Source organism: Xiphias gladius, chromosome 19, assembly GCF_016859285.1.
Source record: "Xiphias gladius isolate SHS-SW01 ecotype Sanya breed wild chromosome 19, ASM1685928v1, whole genome shotgun sequence".
Classification (NCBI taxonomy): domain Eukaryota; kingdom Metazoa; phylum Chordata; class Actinopteri; order Istiophoriformes; family Xiphiidae; genus Xiphias; species Xiphias gladius.
This window is the reverse complement of record NC_053418.1, coordinates 26,298,645-26,323,275: the sequence shown is the minus strand read 5'-3', so window position 1 is coordinate 26,323,275 and position 24,631 is coordinate 26,298,645. Positions and strand designations below refer to the sequence as shown.

General features: G+C 39.5%; 2 protein-coding genes across 5 annotated transcripts in view; both read left to right on the top strand.

Annotated features, from left to right (window-relative positions):
• The first annotated feature begins 1,663 nt into the window (after positions 1 to 1,663).
• LOC120804662 (cytochrome b ascorbate-dependent protein 3) lies at positions 1,664 to 7,211 on the top strand. 4 transcript variants are annotated; one of them, XM_040154166.1, is made up of 7 exons: positions 1,664 to 1,718; positions 2,331 to 2,469; positions 3,154 to 3,358; positions 6,131 to 6,339; positions 6,467 to 6,621; positions 6,704 to 6,872; positions 6,967 to 7,211. In XM_040154166.1, the coding sequence occupies exons 2-7, from the start codon at positions 2,338 to 2,340 to the stop codon at positions 6,991 to 6,993; spliced, it is 897 nt and encodes a 298-aa protein (XP_040010100.1). In that variant the 5' UTR covers positions 1,664 to 1,718; positions 2,331 to 2,337; the 3' UTR covers positions 6,994 to 7,211. The 4 variants fall into 4 exon arrangements, with proteins under 4 accessions (XP_040010100.1, XP_040010099.1, XP_040010098.1 ...); XM_040154165.1 differs by having other exon boundaries at positions 1,705 to 1,817; XM_040154164.1 differs by lacking the exon at positions 1,664 to 1,718 and adding an exon at positions 1,846 to 2,019.
• Positions 7,212 to 14,298: 7,087 nt separating this feature from the next.
• The window catches only part of loxl2b (lysyl oxidase-like 2b), a 43,458-nt gene continuing 33,125 nt past the window's right edge, over positions 14,299 to 24,631 (top strand). Inside the window, exons 1-3 of the mRNA XM_040155828.1 lie at positions 14,299 to 14,502; positions 17,961 to 18,320; positions 18,696 to 18,871. Coding sequence (XP_040011762.1) covers positions 17,972 to 18,320; positions 18,696 to 18,871 — 525 coding nt within the window. The 5' untranslated portion in view covers positions 14,299 to 14,502; positions 17,961 to 17,971. The remainder of the gene's footprint in view (positions 14,503 to 17,960; positions 18,321 to 18,695; positions 18,872 to 24,631) is intronic.

The following is a 24,631-nucleotide window of genomic DNA, read 5'->3' as shown; positions in this document are numbered from 1 at the left end:
CCTGGTTTGATTCCAGCTGGGGACTTTAGTGCATGTAATCCACCTCTCCCCAAGTTTCCTCTGTGTCTCCAGAAATGCCTGCTACACAAAAATAAATGTAACTCCAGTCAGAGAAAGAGTATCTACCAAAAAGAGCCTCAATATTTAGATTTTTGATTTTGTCCTCATGTTGCTGCATGTATTTCTTTTGTTGTGGCCTTGCTTTTACTGTGTCAGTTCAATTTATGTATTTTGCTAAGGCAGTCCCTGTCTTCTTGTCCTATTGTGTTATTGTTTTTAACTTGTCAGATGGTTTTACCTGTTGCATTTTGTTTTTACTGTTGTCTTTTCACTTACTGTTTGTTACTGTTTTCTTATTTCTGTTGATGTGATTTTTAAAAAACACAATTTTAGCGATGAATGCGTGTCTGTTTTTGCTATGCTGCAAGCCAAATTTCCCATGCAGAACTATAAAGACTCAAGTGAAGTGAAGTGGACTGTAGGCCATATATCTTCCAAAAATCACACTGAAATATAATTATTGACAACTGAAATACATTTAGCAAGTCATTTTAAAGATAATCATATATTCAGGCAAATAAACTAATAGTCAGTAAATCAAGTTGATGATTTTCCGTTATCCGATCATTGTGAACAATGCTGATTTTAAGTACATTTGAACTACTATATACACACATATCATATATAATGACTGTATCATTTCAGTTCATATTATCCTTAAATGGTGTACTTCGCCAAATAAATGTGTTACACACATACACATACACAGTGCACAGGCGGTGAGAGAAACAGCAGGTCAATCATTTCTTCCTGGGGGTTCCTCACAGGGTTCGTCTGGCCCAGGCTGAGTGTACGCCAGCAAATCAAAGTTGCAAATCATTCTAGACAAAATAAATATTCGAGCTGCAAAGAAATAATACTAAGAGGAGCAAGAAAGCCTTAACAACGCTGGATTAATGTGATGTGTTTAAATAATATGTGAAAGCCTTTTGCCATAATTTAACTTTTTCTTCTGCTTTTAGTTTTCCTGAATTGTGTATATTAATAAGGTGTCCGTGTTGTGCAGAAAACAGCTACAAATAGTGTTAATTGAAAAGATTAGAAATTTTGCACTTAATCAAATATGGCGTGTCTAATATCTCTGAATTTTTTCATTCGTCATTCTGAGGCTGCAGTACAGACTACCTCTGTCACTTGTTTTCTCAAGCAGAAAAGCCACCACCAAAAAAAAAAAAAAAAAAAAAACACAAGAAGAAGAAGAAGTATGTAACAGAGTAGTCTTTTTTTTATTACCACAGACACTTTGATGAACATTGTAGTGCTTCCAGCTCAGTGGGAGACAGTAAAAGCAGCATAAAAGACCATTCTGATGTTTGACAGTCGAGCAAATAAGATACTGACTGAAACTGCCTCCAGGTGGCGCTGAAAGACAACAAAGCTCTGCGGGTCAGCTTTGCCCGCACAGACGGCCCTCTTCTTACGCCAGTCTCCCTCTCCCCAGATTTCCCCGTCATTCATATGTTCATACATCCCCGTGCTTGCTTATTAGCTATAGTCCATAGCTTTGCTGTTGTATTACTCAGTCAGACTCCATCGTTGTAGGAGCATGTGTTTGATAATGTTGGTTGCACAATGCCCAGTTCTGTGGGACACGCGGCTACCGAATAAAACTACCTTTCCCACAAGGCCTTGCGCTGTCAATAAGGAAACGGGGTTGCGTAAGTGAAATAAATGTGTTCTACCTGGAAATTGCCTTTATTTTCGATATTTCCCGCGTCCTCGGTCGTCTTTATAGATGCGCAGTGTTTGTGAACGAGGTACGCGACGATGTGCTCTCTTGAACACCTGAAATGTCCGACTTCCGTGTCCATGCTAGCAGCGAGTCAGAGCCAAGGACGACGACTTTAACAAGACTCCCTCTGAAAACCATGCAAATTTAAGGTCACATTGCGTGGAGAGGATGAGACGCATCGGCTACAGCGTGATGTCAAAAGGGGTCTCAGTGTTAGAAGTCGCCAAGTAATTATGAAAATCGATATAGTTATCTGGTGTGTCAAAGCAACATGAAATCCTCTGAGAGTCATGAGATGTGTCCCTTTTCAAGAAAGTTATGCCTTTTTCCACTGGCGTTTTATGACATTAACTTGGTAACTTCGCGTCTGGAAATCGTTACAAAAATCCGATATTGTTCGACGGTGTTTGACACGAGAAGATGATGTTTTGTTTTTTTTTTTGGTTTGTTTTTGTTTTGTTGTTGGCTGGATGCTTGTAATTACTCTACACCCCAACTGATGAATGTGTCCCACTCCCACTCTCCATCTTAATAATAGGCAGCAGATGCCGCGGGGTGGCCCTTCACCTCCCAGCCGCCGCCCCCCCACCTCAGACTGCTTCCCCCTCAGCCACCTCAATATAGCCGAATGTGGAAGTGAGACTTCAGCTGGAGCAGCTGAAGCAGAGAAACACGAAGTGAGAGCAAATCACACCGTGCGTGGCCCGTGGGTCAAAGATTGACTGGGGGGAAATCATGTGATGAGGCAGTAATGATGTGGAGTTAAGTTCAGTGTTGTATAGTAGGGAGGGCTTTTAGTTTGACAGCCGCTGCGGACGAGGTAAGATATGCAGCACGGGGGTCCATTTCTGACAAACGACGAGCTTAAAATGTCGAGTCTGATGTGATGCTGAAATAAATAGCGGTAGTTCAAGGTTAACTTCCACTTCTATTGCAATTTAGTCGTTTTTTTCAAAGGAGAAGTTGTGAGGGTTTAAAAGAATTTAGTTAAACTTTCACAACCCTTTTATTCTTTCTGGTATTAATTTAATTTAGAAAACATTTAATTTTGGCAGGTAGCTGCTGCTTTTATCCGTTGCAGCTGACAAAGGGTGAGCAGGAAGAGGTTCAACACGGATTTGGTGAATACGCTGAGGTTGAAACTAGATTTGGTCCTGTTGAGACATCAAGAAAACCATTTAGCCTTTGTCTCAACAGCATTTCAGTGACAATAAGTCATTGTGTAGTTAAGAACTGCTTCACACTGAAATGTAGTTATTGAATTATTATTGAAACTTTAAATGTGTGTGACCCAAATGTCTGAAGAAATGTATACAATTATAAATAAGAGACATTTAGATTTCTTCCCTTTATCTATTTAGCCTACAAATCTCTCCAGGATGAGGTCCATCGTGATCTTCTACATCTGCTACCTGCTGTGCCTGTGCCTGGGCCTTGCCTGCGTGGTGTGTGTGTGTTTGTGGAACAGCCAGTGGCGCGGCGGGTTCGCCTGGGACCGCTCGGATCTGCAGTTCAACTGGCACCCCGTCCTGATGGTCACAGGTCTGGTGGTGGTGTACGGTGCCGGTGAGTGACTTTTCAAATTTGGATCGCCGAGTTTCATTTCTCTTTCTCGCTTCTGTTCTTCCTTCTGACAGCGGTAAGGTAATTACACGCGGCAGGTCTTCATGGGAACCTGGCATATAATTTGATGCATCATTTCAGTAACATAAGCTTGAGGTAATGTCCACAGTGAGCGTTTTGCTTTAGGTACCACACCTCAGTGATTGCAGTGACGGCATTTTCTGTAGCAAAGTCAAATTTGATTAAATGAAGAAGATGCCTTCCAACAAAGAACTGTAATGTGTGTCCATCATAGTATACAGTGTTCAGGGGCCTCATTTATACCTAATTACAATACTATAAACTATACTAAACTATCATTGGCAACACAGATGGTGAGGTGGTGAATTGAAGCCAGACTGCAGAAATTAAATGTGAGATGCATAATGATGGCTCTCACACATTTAATTTCCCTTCATATTACAAGTTACTTACAGATGCACTTTATCATAAACATTCAGACCAGCAGTGCTATTTGTGCTTGTGCTACTGAGCTATAACTACTCCTTAATCACATTTCAATTGTAAAAGATAAAAGCCAACTCAAATCTCAACTCAAATTCCGCTCAATATTTCATCTGTCTCACCGTCACCTTCGCCACCCACGGAGTGCAGAGAGGAGAGGGCTGGGGTGTATATGCTGCCGACACACGTGGTCATTCGTAGATCACAGTGCGGCTTGTCTTTCCCCAATATTAAGTGTGAATATACTGAGTCTTCTTTTACCTCAACCACGTTCACTGGGCTAGATTGTTGAATTATCCCCGTCGGCTGTAGAAATCCAAAAACATCAAATAGCATTAAAGGACTGCGGAACACATTTCTTTTAATAATGCCTTCTAATACTCTGCATACAGTATATCAGCAGATGGGATTTTAGTTTTCACGTAGTTTTTATGTGTAAAATTGCTGCAGTGAACACGAATGTGATGTCAGTCACACAGAGCGCACTGGAGAAACACGCCCTGTCTTCTCCAGCCACCCCACCCGACACCACCTGCATTCACCATCAGCTGTGACAATGACGGAAGCGCCCATATACAGTGTTTATTGTGTTATTTAGATATATTCTATAGCCTATAGATGCTCAACAAATGCCAAGAGGTGAGCTTTGGTGTCTCTGTGCCTCCGCTGGTCGGCCCACACTCGGAGGGTGTGAATCAAAGTGTTCCATGTCTGATCACTGTTGCAGCCGTCAGCCCTCAGACTTTGTGTTGTTCGTAACACTGCCTCCATTCTCCCACAATGAACAACATGTACGTCAGTATTCATGAGGGATTTGCATTGACCATTTATGGTTAATTGTGGGAGTGTTTTGGGCGGAGGGAAATGGTCTGATCACTTTTTTTTGTTTTTTTTTTTTGCATACGCCATTTTAATCTTTTGCGCACACATACACTTTTAGTATGGATTCTACGCACTGTTTTATAAATAAGGCTCCTGGACATTATACTTTAATAATGGCTGCATCCTGTAAACACCATCATTCGATACATTTAGCAGTAGGAACTTCCCACTTCTGCTAAATTCCACCTATGAGCAGATAATCTTATTAGGTTTTGGAGCACTTTGCTGCCTAAATTTGCATATTAATGTGTGAAACCTGTGAAAAAGTGAAAAAGTTATATTTAGTCATTAATGCATGAATTAACTTAATTTTTTCCTTTCACACTGACATACTTTTTAAATATTTATCACTTTTCTATTTCATAATGAGAGGTGTTATAGTTTGATATAGATTACATATGGTGTAATTGAGCCTCAGTAACTTCCTTTAGGTTTTTAATGTGTGGAGCATTGGTTCCCAAACTTGGGGTCAGGACCCCCACGAAGGGTTGCGCGATGAATCTAACACGGTCTACACAGGCTGTGTAGTGAAAGCAGCACGTTAGCAGAGCAGCATCAGTTTCACTGCTCCGTCTGTGTCTTCACAGGATGCATTCAGACATTGGCTCATACAATATTAAGAGGTCACAAGCAAAGAGCGGTTTGGAGCCACTGGTTTAACATCTGTATTTTGTGTTTCAAATTCTGTATGCCAGTGTTTTAACTGTGTTCACACTCATACTGATAAAACTTGGGTTTAAGAAGTTTTTACAGAACATGTCAAACAGCCAGATTCACTTCATTTAGATGGTTAGGCATTGTTAAAGTTTAAGTTTTATAAGACATTCCAGCTATAAAATATACAGTTAAAATAATAAGTAGTGTCTTCAAGACATAAAAGCGGAGAAAAAAAAATAATCAGATTTTACTTTATGGGTCCATCAAAACCTGTGTGCAATAAAGGGCCCGAGTACGTTCAAAAAGTGCATCACTTTTTCTCATTTTTCTTAAATGGGTACGCCAATGATTTAGAATTAGACGTCAACAAAGCTGGGATATGCAGCTGATATGTCACCTTTTAGTCCCTAGTATGAGTCGAGCTCCAAAAACGCCACGTCCCACATCTCCCATAATGCAATTTGGCAGCATTACTCCTTAGAGTCTCCCTGCAAGGTACATGCCCATATCTTTCTAATTCCATGTCTCCAGTTTGTAACATGGGCTTTCTGTTAAAAATGTATAGTCTTTAGACCCAAGTCGAGATAATTCTGATGACATTAGGCTTATTTTCTCAGCACCCACCAGAGCCAAAGAAGACACGGTAAAACTACAATGCAGGACTGAACATATCAGTACATCATTTTTAAGATGATTTTGCATCTTTTCCATTGGTGCCTCTCTCCCCTGCAGGAGCTGTGTTGTACCGAATCCCCCTGACCTGGGGTCAGAATAAACTCCCCTGGAAGCTCCTTCATGCTGCACTGATGCTCATTGCCCTGGTCCTGTCCATCGTGGGACTTTGTGCTGTCTTTGACAACCACAATGCCAAAAACATTCCCAACCTCTACTCCTTGCACAGCTGGATTGGAATTGCTGCTACAGCTCTTTTCGCCATACAGGTATGACTTTGTTAGTCACGTGCAATAAGGTGAGCTTAATATTTTGCCTTTTCATTCTGAGACATGATTTTGTTATGTGCCTTTCTGTGCATTCTACGTGTGGATGTCCATTCGTTTGCCCATCCAGTGGGTGGTAGGTGTGGCTGGCTTCCTCCTGCCATGCTCTCCCATATCACTGCGTAAACTCCTGAAACCTGTCCATGTGTGGATGGGCGGAATCATACTGGTGTTCAGCATTGCTGCCTCCATCTCCGGAATCAATGAGAAACTCTTCTTTGTTCTGTAAGTGCAATTTTTCTGTTATTTTTTCTGAATTTCTATTTTGAATAAAATGTAAAAATTCTCCAACTCATTTTTTCCACAGTAAAGGAGCGGCAAGTGGAACTCAGCCATATGCTAACCTTCCGCCTGAGGCTTTGTTAGGAAATTCATTAGGAGTTTTGATTGTAGCCTTCGGTTTGGTTGTCCTAAAGATTTTGTCCAACCACGAATGGCAGCGCCCGGACTCTCGTCCTGAGGATATGGCTTACACGGTGAGATCAGTGCACTTGATATGCATTAAAGGAGATTAGAGGATTTAATTAAATGAAGTATTAGGTTAAAATGCATACCTACTCTCTTCCACAGCCATTGCTTCAAGAAGAAAATGAATGAATGAATGAAGGAAATTTCAAAATTGCTGACCACATCAAACCCGGCCATGCAAAACCAGTTCAACCATCACAGATCACAAGAGGCTGAGAAGTTTCCAATCTGAATGTAAAAGCAGCTGCCTGTAGGGTGTAATAATTATCTGTCAGTAAATATTTATTTGTAATTATATTTAAGATTGCTTTTTTGCCTAAAGAATAAAAAAATGTGTTTCATCAAAACTGCTCCTCCCTCGCAGGGTGTTAGCTCTCCAATGATGCATTGTAGTGTGTGCATCGCACAGTTAAGCTGTTACTGGAATGAACTGGAACGAATGTCATTCCACCGCATATTAGCTTATTAGCATAAAACTAAGCTAAGATGGCAAATAATACCATACCTGCTAAACATGAACATGCTAGCTTTGTAATTGGCATGTTAGCCTGCTCGAAGCAATACTCTGTTGAAGTACAGCCTCCTAGAGCTACTAGCATTGCCCCAACATTTGATGATACAGCCCATGATTTACAGTGTAATTTCAATGTATGAATTAGGTACCAGTACATTATTTACTGGCTCCTGCTGGTACTTCAATGTAGATACAGTGGAAGAAGACATGGCAACAAGGGAGGAACAACTGGGCATTTTAGAGGAAAGAAGAAATAAATGATACTCAAGTATTTTTGTAAATACTGGGTACAGCGATGGAAACAAAACTTAAGTTTGGAAAAATGCAGTTAACAACCATGTTTTTGTGTAATTAAAGAGGAAAAATGGGAGAACAGCCTCACATTATATTACAGCCCACATTAACAAACTTTATTGTGATAGGGGTGAGGGGCGCCCAGTTTACAGGGCTGCCTTCAGCAGACAGCTACACCCACGTTCCAGGGATTTATTTATGTCATCTTTATTTATTCTACTTCACTGTATGATTTGAAATAAGGACAAGGTGAGAAATGGATCTATACAGGGTGGCATAGAAAGCAAGCGTACCTTTCAACTGCACAGCTGTAGAAGGCTTCCATTGTCATTTGAGGAGAAACTATAATATAAAGTAATAATATGACATATGAATGTAGGTGGATCAAATATTCCTAATGTAATTCTTTTAATTACACAGTAAGAATAAGCTATGTGGGCTATAATATAATATGTGGCTCTTCTTCTCTTTTTAGTCTTTTCCCTCGAACTTCTGACTGTACCTGTCAGCTGTATTGGGATATGTTGGTCACATTATGTAGGTAAAGTTCTGTACTAAGGTAATGTAATGAAGAGATAGGTACAGATAGGTAAGTGAATCTGGACTTTTATAGTATTTTAACAGAGTTGTGTCTTCCCAAGGTTAAGAATAAATCTTCAAGCTTAAAATGTTCCATTTAATGAGTTTATTGCCATATTAACACGATTGACTGAAATGTTGCTTTTTCACTTAAATTAATGAAGACAGCATGCAGGAGTTCCCTACCCTCCTTTTGATTCATTTAAATTTTCTTACCCCTCACGATTCTGTATTCAACAAATCACTCGGCATAGAAAAATACTGCAGAAAAGTATTTACCCTCTTCTTCTCAAAAGGATTCTTTACAGTTTTCCAGAACTATCAGGTTATAGATGCACTTTGATTAATAAATCATCTGTAAGTACAGTAAAAGATTCTGTCAAAATGCCGCTCATCAGATTTGGGGCCATCTGTTGAAAGTCAGCCTTGTTTAGGAGGGGAACCACAGAACAAGCTTTTGTCTTCTCCCTAAAGCTATAATGAAAGCAAAAAAACTGGCAGTCAAAGTAAACTTGCGACTCACTTATTGAGTGCCGTGTGTGAGGTAAGCAGAAATGACTTGTTTACATTGTCATACTGTGAAAGGATTTCCACTTCTGAGCTTCAATGTTTACTGCAGGCTTCTGTTGAAGCTCAAACAGTGACACAGCTGATATCTTCTCAAGACTCCTTGCAGTGTTTCCCTCAACTATGAGCGGTAATCTGGCTCTATATTTTCAAACAATAACGACACAGAACATGAAGCTAGAATGCGGCCACGGGTGGGATTGGGCTGATTCCGTTTCAAAACACTTCCTGCTCCACCACCGACAGATTGTCCAGCTTTCATAGTTGACCTTAATAAGGAATTATTGTTGAAGTGCTTTGTTTTCCAAAACACAGAAGTAGAGAAAAACCCAAGGGAAGTCTGCAGTGAATGTGTACACCACAGGGCTCAACATAGGACTGTGAGGGTCACGCTACCAAAACACATCAGATGTCTCACAGGTAGAGGTCCTAGGTATACCAGTGTGATAAGCTTCTGTGAGGCTATACTTCGTCACAGTGGTGCTTTGAGCTAAATGCTTACATCATATGCTATGCTGATGTTAAGTAGGTATAATTTTTATCATGTTCACCATTTTAGTATTGCATGTTAGCATCATGGAAAACTAAGCATAATTTGCTAATTAGGCACTTGACATAAAGTGCAGCTGATGCTTTTACAGGTATTGGGTCATAAACATAAGTACTGGACAAATTCAAATTTTGCCCTGATGGTGGCGCTACATGAAAAGGAATAACAAACATTATGATACTTAGTCCTTAGGGGGGCATAAATGTCCAAATGTACCAAATTTCATGACAACCCATCCAATAGTTGTTGCGACACAGAGCTTTCAGAAAGTGTTCAGACCCTGTCGCTTTTTGCACACTTTATTGTTAGATTTAATATTAAATAGATAGAGTTTATCTTTTTGAACATCAACCCACACTCAGTAACCCATAATGACAGAGTTTTTAGAAATGTATGCAAATGTATTAAAAATCAAAACCTGAAATCTCTCATTTACCAAAGTATCCAGACCCTTTGCTGTGGCGCTCCAGATTTTGGTCAGGTGCATCCTGTTTGCTTTAATTTTCCTTGAGATGTGTCCAGAACTTGATTGAGTCCACCTGTGGCAAACTCAATTCAGTTTGCCACAGTTTAGATTAGAAATGCACACACCTGTGTATATAAGGTCTCACAATTCACACTGCATATCAGGACAAAAACCAAGCCATGAAATCAAATAAAGTCTCTGTAGACTGCTGCACTGAAACTATTGATTAGGCATAGACCAGGGCATGGGTATAAAACCATTTCTAAAGCTTTGAGTGTTCCCAGGAGCACAGTCGCCTTGATCAGAGAGGTGACCAAGATCCCAACGGTCACTCTAACAGAGCTTCAGAAGTGCTCAAGAGAAATGGGAGAACCTGCTGGAAGGTAGACCATCTCAGCAGCACTCCATCAATCAGGCCTTTATGATAGAGCGGCTAGACGGAAGCCACTTTAAGTAAAAGGCACATAATATGCTGTTTGGAGTTTGCCATACGGCAATTAAATGATTCTACTTGAGAGCATCAGGAAAAGGATTCTCTGGTCTGAAGAGACAAACAATTAAACCCTTATGACAGAACACCAATGCTATCTCTGCGAAAACCAGGCGCTGCTCATTGCCTGGCTGTTGCAATCCCTGCGATAAAGCATGGTAGCGCATCACACTATGGGGGGTTCTCGACGGCAGGCACAATCTGACTCTCCTTGAGTGGCCCAGCCAAGCCCAGATTTAAACCACATAGAACATCTGTGGATAGACCTGAAAATGGCATTTCATGAACTCTTCCCATCCAGTCTGATGGCGCTTGAGAGGATCTGCCAGGAAGAAACGGACCAACAGCTCCAATCCAGGTGTGCAAAGCTCATAGAGACTTACCCAAGAAGACTGGAAGCTGTACTTGCTGCCAAAGGGGCTTTGATTTGCAAACATTTCTAAAAACAGGTTTCGCTATTTTATTATGGGTTATTGAGTGTATACTGATGTGCAAAAATGACATTTTTATTTATTTACAATTCAATCTACAACACAATAAAGTGAGCAAAAAGTGAAGGGTTCTAAATACTTTCTGAAGCCACTGTATTTCATTCTGGCCCCAAATGGTGGACCAACTGGTTGTTTTACGGAGAGTTATAGACTGGATCACTCCTTTTTTTGGTTATGATGTCATTGTGAGGTTGTCCAGAAAACTAGGAGAGACTCCAAGTCCTGGCCAAGAAAAAGTTTGGCACATGATCCCCTTCATAAAACCACATCTTGTTCTTTTTTAAAAAAAAACAAACACTTTACACGTTTGTAGATTAAAAAATAAGATGTAACATTTTAATCTGAGGTCTTTGGAGATGCTGGTAGGTGGATTTTTTTTTCTTTTTTTTTTTAACCTTTGTAGCAGAGCCAGGCTAGCTGTTTTCTCCTGTTCCCAGTCTTTATGCTAAGCTAAGATAACTGTTTCCTCACCATAGCTTCATATTTACCATGCAGACATGACAGGGGTATCAATCCTCTCATGGCAAAAAAGTGTTTTTTCCAAATTGCATATCCTCTACTATGAGAACTATCTTCATGTATGTGTTGCTTATGATGACTTTTTTTACTCATTAATACCTACTTCTCTTTCTGGTGGAAGTAGTTCCCATGTATCTGGACAAGGACAACACAGATGATAAGCAAACTCCAAACAAATGACCAGTGCAGGATATCAAACCCTTGCCATAAGGTGCCATTACTAATAGTCCGGGTTATAATATCTGTGTAAGGATCAGTGAAAATGAAGGGCAAAGGTGTGATGTAAACTTGTGTGAAATGTTCCCCTTGACTAAAATTCTCATAACCAGGGTTACACCTTAGCCGTTCAGAAAATGAAAGAGGGCAAGATGAAGGGAATTAATGAAACACCGATCATGATCAGTCACTACCTGATGTGTCATCTTTTTATCAAAATGAATGTTCTGGCAGTGGTGTAGTAACACTCTCCACTGATGCTGCAGTGGCTGAGAGTGAAAGTGGTGGAACATGATCATCAGATGCTGCGGACATCCTAATGAAAGCTATAAAGGGTAAGAAACCTGCGTTATGAAAGGCACGAAAAGTGCTAGAGATGTCAACCAAACAGAAGCTAAAACAACACATCAAAGAAAACCAGACTAACACGTATTTCAAGTCTTTCCATCTCTGAAACTTTCATATGGGTGATATGACTGGAAGGCACTTCACAAATGAGTGTTCTGGAGGCCAAAAGATTTCACGCAACACTTTGTAACTTCTCTGCAGTCATGATCCAGTATGTACAGCTGTCCTCACAACACACACACTGATTCTCCTCCCGTTCAAAAAAAACCAATTCACGCTGCCAAGTCGTCACCGCAGAGACACTAATAAGCTGTCTGGTTTAAGTTGTGAGGAAAAAATCTAGGACGAGAAGGTGACCTAACACATCTAAACACATCATTATATGAACCAAGTGGAACATTAGCTGCGTTTGTTGTACTTGGCAAAATTGTGCTGCAGTTTGCCCCATTACGGAAAGAAAGGATGTCCTGTCCTGATTTACACAAGGTGGCAGCAGAGTCAAGTCTGGTCCAGTGAAGGCTTCACTGGACCAGACAGCAAGGCTATTTATGCTGCACTCTTGTTATGTTAAATTTATATGTCAAATACAAATTTACTTCAAAAGACTGCCGAATGAAGAAGAGCTTGGCCTGTAAATATCCTCCTACCCGTGACAGTTCGGAGTCGCCTTCGTGTACTTTCAGAAACATAACAGAAGCCAAATTGATGTTAGGAGAGTGTGGAAAGAGTGGTTAAAAAAGTGTGGCACAATTTTATGTGTTTTTAAAGCTAACCATATGCTTTTATATTGTGAAACATGTGATTCACAGTAAGTGAATTAAAATATCAATTAGCTCCATGTCCGATGGACATTTGAAGCACCATGCAGCTCTGTGCCTCAGCAAAAAAAGCAAAATAAGAACATACTCCAATTATCTTAATTATCACCTTCCAGCCAAAGGCATTTCAAAATCCAACAAAGCAAATTCAGAATGTTTTTATTGTTAATGAGTTTTTGAGGGAGTGAAGCTAAATTTTTAAATGAACAAAAAAAAAATATATTGCTTTTTTTTTTTTTTTCACATACCCACCATTGTAGACAGATGAAATCTGAATTTAGATTACCTTATTGTTAGTATTGCCAGGATGGTTTAAATACTAAATACTACTTAAATACTACAGTATGTAAATAACTCTCAATAATGTAATTCTAAGGATCATGGGTTTTGAAAAAGGTAGCCTATTTACAGGCAAAAAAGTAAATCCAATGAGAAAATTAATGTGCAGAAATATTTATTTGTTTGGAGCAAAATATGAAATTGATTGTTGTGACATTTAAAAAAAAAAGTGACAGTTTGGGGCAAAATGTCCCCGGGGCATCTTCCCCTACACTGTTATAGTTTTTCTATGTGGTCAATTGATGTCATTTTTTAATGAGTAAAAGATCCAAGTACTATTCCATAATCTCTGAAAAAAGTAAAAGATGATATCATATTTACATGGAAAGACAGAGAGAAATAATTTATTGATTGACTTTTCATTAGAATATAACAATGGTCAAAGAATTGAAATATTGCTTGTCGTTTTGTTTCATTTGAGGCCTTAAGCCTATCAAGATAAACTTCATCAAACTACCCTAATATTAACCTGCAATAACTGAGTTTTGGGCCACGCGGGGGCAGTGGAAACTATGTGTGAACAAAACATTGTCATTTCTTTATCGTTGAAACTGCAGTTTCCTCTTTACACACCCATGAGTAGCGTTTATTTGGCCACCTATGCTGTTTTTCATCATAGCTCCAATATTGGCTCTTCTTTTAGCTCTCTTTTGGTCCCCAGCTAGTCTTTGTGTATTTTTTTATGTTGCTGGGCAGGTACAGTGGCTTTATCGGAGCTGATTGCCGCCTGCTGCAGCCCAAACCTTGAACAAACCCCAAACAAAGAGCTTACAGATGCTAAAATGCTCTGTAGAACTGAAGGGTGATGCAGACGGGTGATTTTTTTTTTTTTTGTGTGGGTTATCCACAAAATATTGATCATAGCTGCTTTTAATACAATCAGCCATCAATAAACAAATGCAACTGATTTTTCTCAAAGTAGTTGGATTATGAAGATGTAGACAGGCTACTTAAAATCAGTTTTGGCAGGATTATATTTAGATACATTTGCTGACTGAAGGGGCAGATATAGATTAGGGGGATTTGTGTGGGGTTTTTTTTGTTTTTGTTTTTTTTAGTATCCAGACCCCCCCCCCCCCCATTCTCCTGTTTGTCGTGGCTGCTTCACTATCACCTAGGCTTTTGTCAATTTTTCCGACACTCTTTGAAAGCAGCATCGCATCCTTTCATAACTATCTGCGATGCGCCGCTTCCACGTCCCGGGCCATCTCCGGTGAGGTCATCGTAAAGGTGGGCAGCGGTGGGCGGGGCCACCGCAGCTTGGGTCCAAAGCCTGGCTCCGATTTGCATGAGAGGCAGTGAAAGTCCAGAGAGAAGGAGAAGAAACAGCTGACTTTGGACTTTGGTCTGAACACGGTGGACTGCGCTCAGCCGGTTACTGCCGCCTGCAGGAGCACACAGTTTTAGGGGGGGACTGTCCTGAAGAGAGGAAAGAGAAGAAAGAAAAGTAAGTTCAGCTAGGGCCGGAAAATATGCTAAATTCACCTCAGGAATCTAACAAGCAAAGCTTTAGCCTTAATGTTGTATTGTAATTGAGACTTACTGTGGGTGGGCTGTGGGCGGTAAAGATGTTTCTAATGTGCTGCGATGTTACTGCAGGGTTTCCATTGTCTTAAACTTTATCCTTTAGTGGCTACATCATGGTTTAAGATACCAGATGATGTTTTATTAATCTGCTGTAGGATTAAGATGTTTTTTTTAGGATTTAGAATCAATATTGTACAGGACTCACATCATTTAAACATGTCGGTTGTATTACCGTTTATGTTCCAGGAGAGCATTACATTAAGAGCTTAGACACTTAGTTGATTAATCTATTAATGGATCATCAGTAGAGAATCAAAAACAACTTCAATAATCAGTGACTTGTTTGTCTTTTATCAAGCAAAACACCAAACATTTTCAGGTTCCAGTGTGAGGATTTCCTCCTTTTCTCGGTTTTACAGCACTGTTAATATAATACACTTGGGTTTCGAATTGTTGGTCAGGCAAACTAACCGATTTGAAGATGTCACCTTGGCCTCTGGAAGCTTTTTTCCACCTGTTATTTTCGGCATTTCATTGACTAATCAATGAATAGAGTAACTGACAATGAAAATGATCATTAGTTTCAGTCCTTCTTACATTATCAGAAAAAAAGTTAGGTATGTCTATTGTATCTACATATAACTAAAATACAACATTCTCCTCATGAATGAGGCCCTTTGTTTTACTTTTATTGGGTAAAATGATTTTAAAACAATTGTCGTTGTCAAATGACACTGTGGAATAGCGAAAAGATGTCAATCTACATCTTTTTGGTGCATTTCAGTCTCAAACTTTTTTCTGTGTCCACATACAGTGAAGCTGGTGCATGAGTGCTTCAGAAAAGGGTATGAGAAGAAGCAGCTGACATTCTTATAAACTGACATTTTGACCTTTTCAACCAATACATAGATCCCCTCCAGCAGCAGGTGGGAAACACGACTTCCATGACGGTGAAAGTAGTATTACATATAGACCACAAAAGGCCTTCCAACCTTTCTTAAGACACAGTGGGGCTGACATTAAGATAATGTAGTCTTTTAGGTGCCATTCATGTACGTATATGCTGAAGCATTCATTTAAAAATATCCTAATGAGCATAATTTCATTTGTTCAGAATCATCTCTGTGTTTCTGAGGCAAAAAGCTGCAGATGTTTCAGATTTCAAGGTTTCGGGTTCAGTGAAGTTCTTGACATTATCGATGGTGCTTGAAGGAAAGAGGCTGTTCTGATTGATTACATGTTGCGGCCTCAGCTTCATCCAATCCTCATCGCTTCTGCATGTCAACTCCTTAGCCTAAGAAATAATGAAAAATCAAAGATCATTTGTTTTATCTGAGCTTGAAATGTAAAACACTCAGGAATGAACGGTTCTAAATTCTATATGCATTGCCTTATTTCAACTTTAGTTTGTACATGCTGACTATGTTTTTCTAATGACAACATCGCTATTTTGACTGACACATTTTAAGTAGACCCAGAGGCTGTGAGCTTCATTCCATCTGCTCATTCTGTAATGTGTGTGTTGTTTCTAGCTTGTGTAACCACTGCCACGTTACAATGAAGAAAGTAGAAATGAATGGTAGTTGAAGGATCATTTGCCAGATGTTTTTTACACAAAAGCAGAACATTTTGAGCTTTTAACATTTATTTGGATTGTGGAAACACAGCTGTTGACGAGTCAGTGGGTGATTTTTGTTGTGTGCGGATTTCTGAGTCGTGGTTTGCCTGTCTGACCTGACCATGGACATTTTATTAAAATATTTTGATTATAAGAAATTGGTTAATTTGCATTTATTCCTGAAGATATTCTAAAATCTGTACTTAAAATTCTGGGCTGCTAATAATTTCAACCAGGACTGTATTAGTCTCTGACTCAGAATTGTAATTTATTCTCTCTTTGTAAAGGTTGGAGCAGTGGCCGAGCCATATATCAGTGTTTTTTTGTGGGAAGTTGGCATTATGTCCCCCAGCAGGTGTCTGTTTCAGGCTTGAATCCAGCTTTTCTTGGAATCATGATCTGAACATAACTCAGAGAAAAGTGATTTGAATAGCTTTGCAACTGTTTCACATAAACGAAAGTTTAGCTACTTTATATCATCTATTGATGTACTGCACAACAGTAATAACTGAACCTATAGCGAATGCAAACCTTTGCCATGAAAATGTTTCTATTTGTTGTTTTATAGACCAAAAGGGTGTTTCTCTATCTATCCTCTGCTGAATAGAAAGTAATGTGTTCTACCTTCACACATGGTCTGCAAGATGTTGAAAATGCATAAAAATAAACAGCACTACATGTTTGGGAAGTGCTTTTAATTAATTATAAAAGAAGTGACCACAGAGTACACACCAGACATGTAAAAAAATCAAGAAAAACAAAGATTTTGGGGATTATAACTTTAAAGCTATAACTTTTTCGCCAAGGTGTAAACATTAACATATCATCTACCTATAAAGTTGCCCAAAAATGTTATAAAACAATTGCTTTTCTACACATATAGGAGACATGAACCAACATTAGCATTTATCTGGAATTGTGTAAGTCCAATATTCACTTTCTTTTAACATCGCTGTGGTCTCCAGCAACTTCTGAGGAAAATATTTGGCTCTTGTGCTGCTAAATACTCCACAATACTACACTTTGTTCACCATCTAGGTTTGAACTTTGTCTGCTATGCTGGACAGGTAATGTACAACAATAATAAAACAATAAACTTGTGTGCCTTAAAACCAAAACAATTGGCTGAAAGACACTAAATCGCTCCATAGAAGGAAACTGCAGGGTCGGGTGATAATTCTTAGTACCTTTGTCACTGTGAGCATCTCCTTTCACATCACACATAGTCATTTAATCCATTGTCCAAGTGGACTATTGGAATATCGGAATATGATGGCTGGCTGTTTGAGAGGTACTTCAACAATTTGGAATTTCATAGATTTGCATAAAGACAAATTTAACAAAAGAGTGGTCAAATAGCAGAACTTTGACTTTAAGTACCTGGTATGGGTCAAGTTCCAACAACACTGGATCCTACATTTCCCATTATGCAGCTTGATGTGCGTATTTTTCTTAGACTTCCTTTACTGGTAAATGCCCATTCCCAAATGCCATGTCCCCATTTTGTAACACAAGCTTTCTGTTACAAATTTGTAGTCTCCTAGCCAAAATCAAGATGACATCATTAGGAATTTATTTCTCAGACTATAAAAAATGACCTTTGTGTAAAATCGATGAAGTATCCCATAAATGTTCCCTCCCATATTTGATCTTCAGTCTGATTCCGCTCTAATAAACAGAAAGTACCATTGTCAACAATTATCTGAGACAGTTGCCAAGGAATTTTAATGACTGCGCATCTCTTTTCATCTTTTCAACAGTACCAACCAAAATGCTGGCCACCCAGTACCTGCCCTGCTGCACAGTCATTCTATTAGTGCTATTAGAGCCAACCCATGCCCAGTATGAGCACCTTGGCTACCCGCCGGGCTACGCAGACCTAGAGCAGGAACAGTACACCGCCCCACAGCTGACACCAGAAACGCCCAGGATTCAGCTCCGATTGGCAGGAGATAAGAGGAAACACAACGAGGGCCGCGTAGAGGTTTTCTACAATAACGAATGGGGAACCGTCTGTGATGATGATTTCACTATCCACGCCGCTCAGGTGGTGTGCCGGGAGCTGGGCTACCTGGAAGCCATTTCATGGTCTCCATCCTCAAAATATGGGAAAGGACAAGGTAGGTAAAGTAAAGCATTGCTACCTCCATATTCTTCCTCTTGTCAGGGTGGAAACATGCAAACACATTCAGTATCTCAAATAAACATCGAAGATCATCATATTCTTCACAATAAAATTACATATTACAAATTACATCTGCTTTTTACAACCAGGCTAATCTTGGCTGAACATTTTGTTGATGTAGCCCTGTGCATGACTTTAAAATTTATGACTTATTTGTGATAATATTAATTGGAAAATGATTTGTTCCACAGTTTTGGAGAAACCAGCCTAGCCTTGAAAAGAAATCTATTTTTCCTTTATTGTTTCCACTACTAAAGGAAAGAATTCCTCCCCTTGGAAGCAAGGATGAATCTCTCTTTTGTCTCATCAGGACCCATCTGGTTCGACAATCTCCACTGCACTGGCAAAGAAAAGACCTTGGCGCTCTGTCCGTCCAATGGGATTGGTGTTTCTGACTGCAAACACAGTGAAGATGTAGGAGTAGTGTGCAGCGACAAGAGGATACCAGGATTTAAATTTGTCAACACCCTGCCAAACCATGTACAGGTAAACTTGCAGTTACTGAAATCTTGCACACTCTTACCCAAAAGCTTTGTACACCTTTGTTTTCTTTTTTACTATCTGCCCAAAGGACATTTCTTTGCTGACACCTTGTCAGCTTGCATGGTGACAGCTGGGTTTTATGATCCGTTTTGCTTCTTTATTCTGTACAAACACAGCTTAAGTCTCAAAAGCGCTCTTCAAACACCGTAGAATTCAAAACATTATTGCCTCCTCCATCTGTTAACGTAATGGGTTTTTGTCATTCAGACGTAGATGTCCGTTACTTTACATAAATATTACTTACGGCCGCAATCAAAAAGCCACAATGCTCATGCAATATTTGGCACCTGGTATGCACTGCAACGACGGTATATTGGAATTATCACTGCCGTTCATCAAGAAGATGTTTCTGTCCAGGTTGTATCATTGATCAGTTCTAAAACTTTTTCTGCCATTGAAGCCTTAATTAATTTCAGGGTATCTGTAGATCTTGAAAAGTCTTAAAAAGCTTTGAATTCAGTTTCCTCAAAAAAAAAAAAAAAAAAACCTTAAAAAGGTATTAAAAGTCAAATGCAGAGTAAAGCAAATGCAGTAGTGTTGGTTATAAAAAAAATTTGTATCTGATTGCAGGCTGTTGGAAGACACTTCAGACCTGTAGCCAACACTGTCACTACTGCTGGTCACAGTAGCTAGGAAGCTCATTCTCTCATGTTGACATCAAGTCTCAATTATAGCAAAAACTTAAATGAACTGAAATGAATCGATCATTTTTAATTAATCAATCCATCCATCCATCCATTTAATGCCACTTATCCAAGTTGCATTAATTTGATATTATTAGGAATTATTTTTATATACGCTCGGAAGACTAAAAATGTGATATATAATAAATAATTCTAGGTCATATCGTCTATACTGGTTTTCCATCATACTTTCATACTCGGTGTGACCATGGAACAGGTATTAAATTGCATCAAAAGTCTTACAGTAAATTTAACTTGTTGAACTGCCCTTTATTAGTAACATGAGGGCAAGGAACTATCGCTTGCTGTTCTCACAATGAATGTCATGTAGATTTTTTCATTAATTTCATAATTTATGAGAGAATTCTACTCCGTTTTATAATGTCCGACAGTGCACGAGCAGAGAATGACAAGACATTAAGTTGGGACTTTCATTTCGTTTCTATCTGCTCAGATGCTATATGTAAAGTATTTGCTGGATAGTCACAATTTCATCCACTCAGGGATGGAATGCTGATATGATTGTTGCTGTGGTTGTGGGGGGATTTTTGTTTTACCTCTTTTGACTCAGTTGCTCCATGAGGGAGAAACTGACTTTTTAAACTGGCATCACATGTACCTACAGAGGTGCATGTCTGAAAGGGGCTTTAATATCATATGTATTAATGGTTTGCTATGGAAAAGCACATTATTTTATTTTTTATTGATTCTTTAATGATTATTCATTATTCAATGCTCGACTTATGCAATGGTACGCTTATGCAATGCGTAAATTTAGATAATGAGTTAATAGTTGGTGTTTAGAGGGGTTCTCTAGAAGATTAGTGTGGCACTTCCATTAAGACGGGTAGCTGTGAAAGAGAGATTTAAAAAATAATGGGCAGAATTGAAGTAGCAGAGACTGAGATAAAACTGCTGGATCCTACATTTCCCATGATGCAACTTAATAGTGTCTTGTCATTAGACCATCCCTGCATGATGAATACCGACGTCTTTCAAACTCCACACCCCCAGTTTTAACACAGACTTTCTAGAACAATTTGTCAACTGCAAGCTTAAGCTGAGCTTACCCTGATGGCATCACTAGATCCTTTCTTTTCAGACTTGCCAAAGCTTCCCCAGAGTCACAAAGAACATCATACAATCGTTTTCACAGGCTCGGTAGCGCTGAAAATATCCCTTTAAAAATAAAATCTCTCCTGGTATTTGGCTGGAAACAGCTCTGCACACACAACGTCAGTAACCCATCCCGACTCTGTGTTTTAATAATACTCCTTTCTAAATAGCCTGCAGTGAGAGGGTGTCAGCGAAAGTGAAGTTAAACTGGTAATTATTAGGTGTTTCACTCGTAACTGTCAGGGCTGTCTGGAGTTGGTGGTCCTTTAAGAGCCACCAAAAGCAGAATGTTATCTTTCTGCTCACTGTGCGGGCCTCATGAATCCACATTCCAACGTTATGAGCAATCTGCACACCAGAGCTAACTCGCTGCCTCCGTCTCTCTGTCCGACCCGCTCCTCTGCTTCTTTGGAGAGTTTAAAAACAAATGTAGGATTTTTCATAATGCCTTCAAAACATTATTAGTCAGCTCAGCAGAGCTTTTCTTGTCGTTTCCAAAAGCAGCTGATATGATTTAGGCTTTGTTATGGCTAGCTTGAATTAAAAAACTATTCATTGACTCCCTGAGCTTGTCAGATGTACTGCCTCTATCTGTAAAGTTTGTTAAAGTGACTATAATTGATATTTTTTTATAATAACAATATATCAAATGACAATGTGAAAACACACAAAACATGAGAATATTAGGCATTGGTTTGTACAGCTGGTGGCCCCAATTATCCAGACAGGTGCCATTAAACCACTGCAGACGCCGCAACAAGGTGACACAATTAAAAGAGCAACAGTCAAACCTCAAACATTGAGAAAGAACAATGTAGAAAACATGATGAAATATGACACTGAAACATTGTTTTTTGTGTTCATTTGTCTGCTGCTACTTCTCATCTCTTCAGTGTAGAAGCTTGCATGGACGTTTAAGTCACACGCTTCACGTTCGCCATGATTGATTGACTAAGTCTGTTTCCAATACACTTGAGTGTTTTTTGAGTTTTGCTACTGTCACTCAGGTTTTTTTTATTCGCAAATTGAAACTATGCATAAAGCCAGGTGAATGGAAATGATGTTGCTCTTCATGATGAACCTACAGAGAATCGTCACCTGAACCTGCAGTTCCCTTCGGGTTTACAGAGCTTTACAGTGAATTTCAGCTCAGCGTTGAGCTGTCCAGCCCACAACTTTACTATTCTGGTTCACTCTCACCCATCTTTTAGTGTCATTTTCAGCTGCAGCAGGCAGCTGTTTTCAGCAAAAACAGGGGGCCTACATTACCCACAGTGCAACTTAATTGTTGCACTGACAGTTCAGTCAGAGATTCGGGTGTGTTATGCTATTAGAGGCTAATGTAGTCCTTAGCATTAAGCGCAGATGAGGAGCGGGCTGCAAATGTCTGGTTAACTCACTTCTTTTCTCCACACCCCCAGGTTGATTTTTTTTTTTTTTTTCATTTTCAAAGTAGTCTGTACCTCCAGAAACTTTCACATATGCAGTAGTACTTGCCAACACATGTAAATAGACTTTGATGTGTAAGATTGGTGGAGTTTCCCTTTAAAGCCGCGTTGTGGGAGTGGATACGTTTAGCTGACTTCCTGCTCAGAGTTTTACAGAGACAACAGGTAAAGATTATGATTCTCCAGAGAGCACGTCTGGAGAGGTCTAGACGGCTGGAGTCAAGCTGGGATAGCAGCTAAAAAAAAAAAAAAAAAATCAGACTCAGCTTTTCCATTCACTAAAAGAAGTCACGTGGGCTCTGTGCATGTAAAACACAGCCACACAGCCCAGCCTGGCCTTATCATCTGGAAGTGGTAATCTGGTGCGTAATAGCAGCCATGACGACATGTCGCTGGGGGTTTTGTGGTATAGGATAATCAGTAGGCTTTCGGAGTGCAAAGGAGAACTGCTTGTAGCGGCACCACTGCTTTCTCAGGTGATGGTAACCTCAGTACAATGGACAACCAGTCACCCACAAAGGGAAAAACCCTGAGAGTGAGCTAAGAGGGAGATGTAACGCGAACCCTTGCATGCATGTGTCGCTGACCTTTTACATGTGCGCTCAGGATCCTCCCTGTGCATGCTTTGTCTTCTCACTTTGTCGAAATAAAAGAAGAGGTGTTGCATTTTGAGCATTTCCAGTTGTTGTTTTTTACCCACTTGAAAATCGGAAGAAAAATAAACATCTTTTTCCATGAATTTGCTCTTATGTGGTCAGGACAGTTCACGGGTTTGCACGGATTCCAGTAACTGCATATTTAGCACTGCGTCTCAGTCAACATGTCAGTAAACAATGCAGGTTGACACCAAAGTTCTTGCTTCTCTAGAATATTTAGTGTGGCATCTCTCGAGTGTTTATTTATATTTGCCATGCTTCGAGGAAGTCTGCTGCCTCACCTGAGCATTTCAGTTTATGCAGAGGTGGCAGCAGAGAATTTCTGAGTTCTGACCTGCGATCACACGTGCATGCATCACATTCCATTTCAAACCAATCTCAACATTAAGAAATTCCGGGGTTTATGAAATGTGATGTTTGGCAGTACCCACTTCCACAGTGGTCCAATAGGCTGCCTCATTTATCCAAATTATGTGAACAGTGATGCAGTCAGATTTTTCAACCTGATTTATTCGAGTAGGCAGAGAGAAAGGGACAGAAACAGCAGTCCATCAGCATCTGAGGAGCAGCTTTTGAAAGAGGAATAGTCGTAGCCATTTGACTTTATGGGGGAATGGCATTGTGTGGAAACTGCCTACACAAAGGAGCATTATAGAAATGTCTGTCAGCAGTGTAGAAAGTCTGGAGAGATGTAATTACAGCTGAGTATTGTAATCGCTGTTGCCATTTTTGGTGCAAACACAATCAATTATAAGTCATCAAAAGCTTTTGAAAAGGGAGAGAAAATGGGGGATAATATTTAACTTTTTGTATATTTCCCCACAAAATGGTCTGGACTGCTTTATAAAGACATCTGTATATTTAAATGTATAACTAACCTAATTTCCACTGTGGAACGTGTCCCAGTCCCTTTGTGAAATCCTGCTTTCTCTAAACGGTGTTCTCTTATTGGCTTGCTGCCATAGCGTTGGTGAGTCAATTAACTGATTAGTCTGACAGAAAATCGTCAACTATTTTGATGATCAAATAATTTTTCAAGTAATTTTTCAAACAAAAATTAGTTCCAGCCTCTCCATTGTGAGGATGTGCTTTTTTTTTCCTTCAGTCCTAGTAAACGGAATATCTTTTGGCTCTGAAGTGTTGGTTGGACAAAACAAGCAACTTGATTTCACCAAATTGTGATTAGCATTTTTCATCATTTTGTGAAATTTTATTGTTGAAACGATTCATTGATTCATTTAGAAGATAATCAGCAGATTCATCGATAATGAAAATAATCTTTGCAGTCCTATAGATAAGGTATCCCTGGCTGTTAAGGTTTGTCTGCCCTGCGTTTCTCCTCTCAGGCTACGTACAGGCTCTTCGAACCTTTGACTCCTCTGCATGATTTTAGAATGAAAGTAGTAAAGCTGCACAGTTTAATATCTTTATATGAGCAACGGTTTAGAGAACCATGTGTAATCTTCCTCTATGGAGTGTTTTAGCATCTTTTTACGGGTTGTTTTCCTGCTCAAAACTTTACTGTTTTGATTCAGTCTAGCTGCTCTCTTCATCCTTGTTTCCACAACAGCAGGAAGCTTTAACCCAGACGTTAATGTTTTGGTTCAGTTTCAGCTAGGTGACATTGTCTAACTACTACTGAACAGCAATCAAATCTAAGACAGCAAAGGACAGTACTCCCAGGGCAAGGATTGATGTATTATTAAAAAAAAAAAATTTAAAAAAAGAAAAAGTATATTTCAGTCCTGCATGTTTATGTTATGTATTTCAAGATTTGTGATTAGAGAAATTATTTAATGT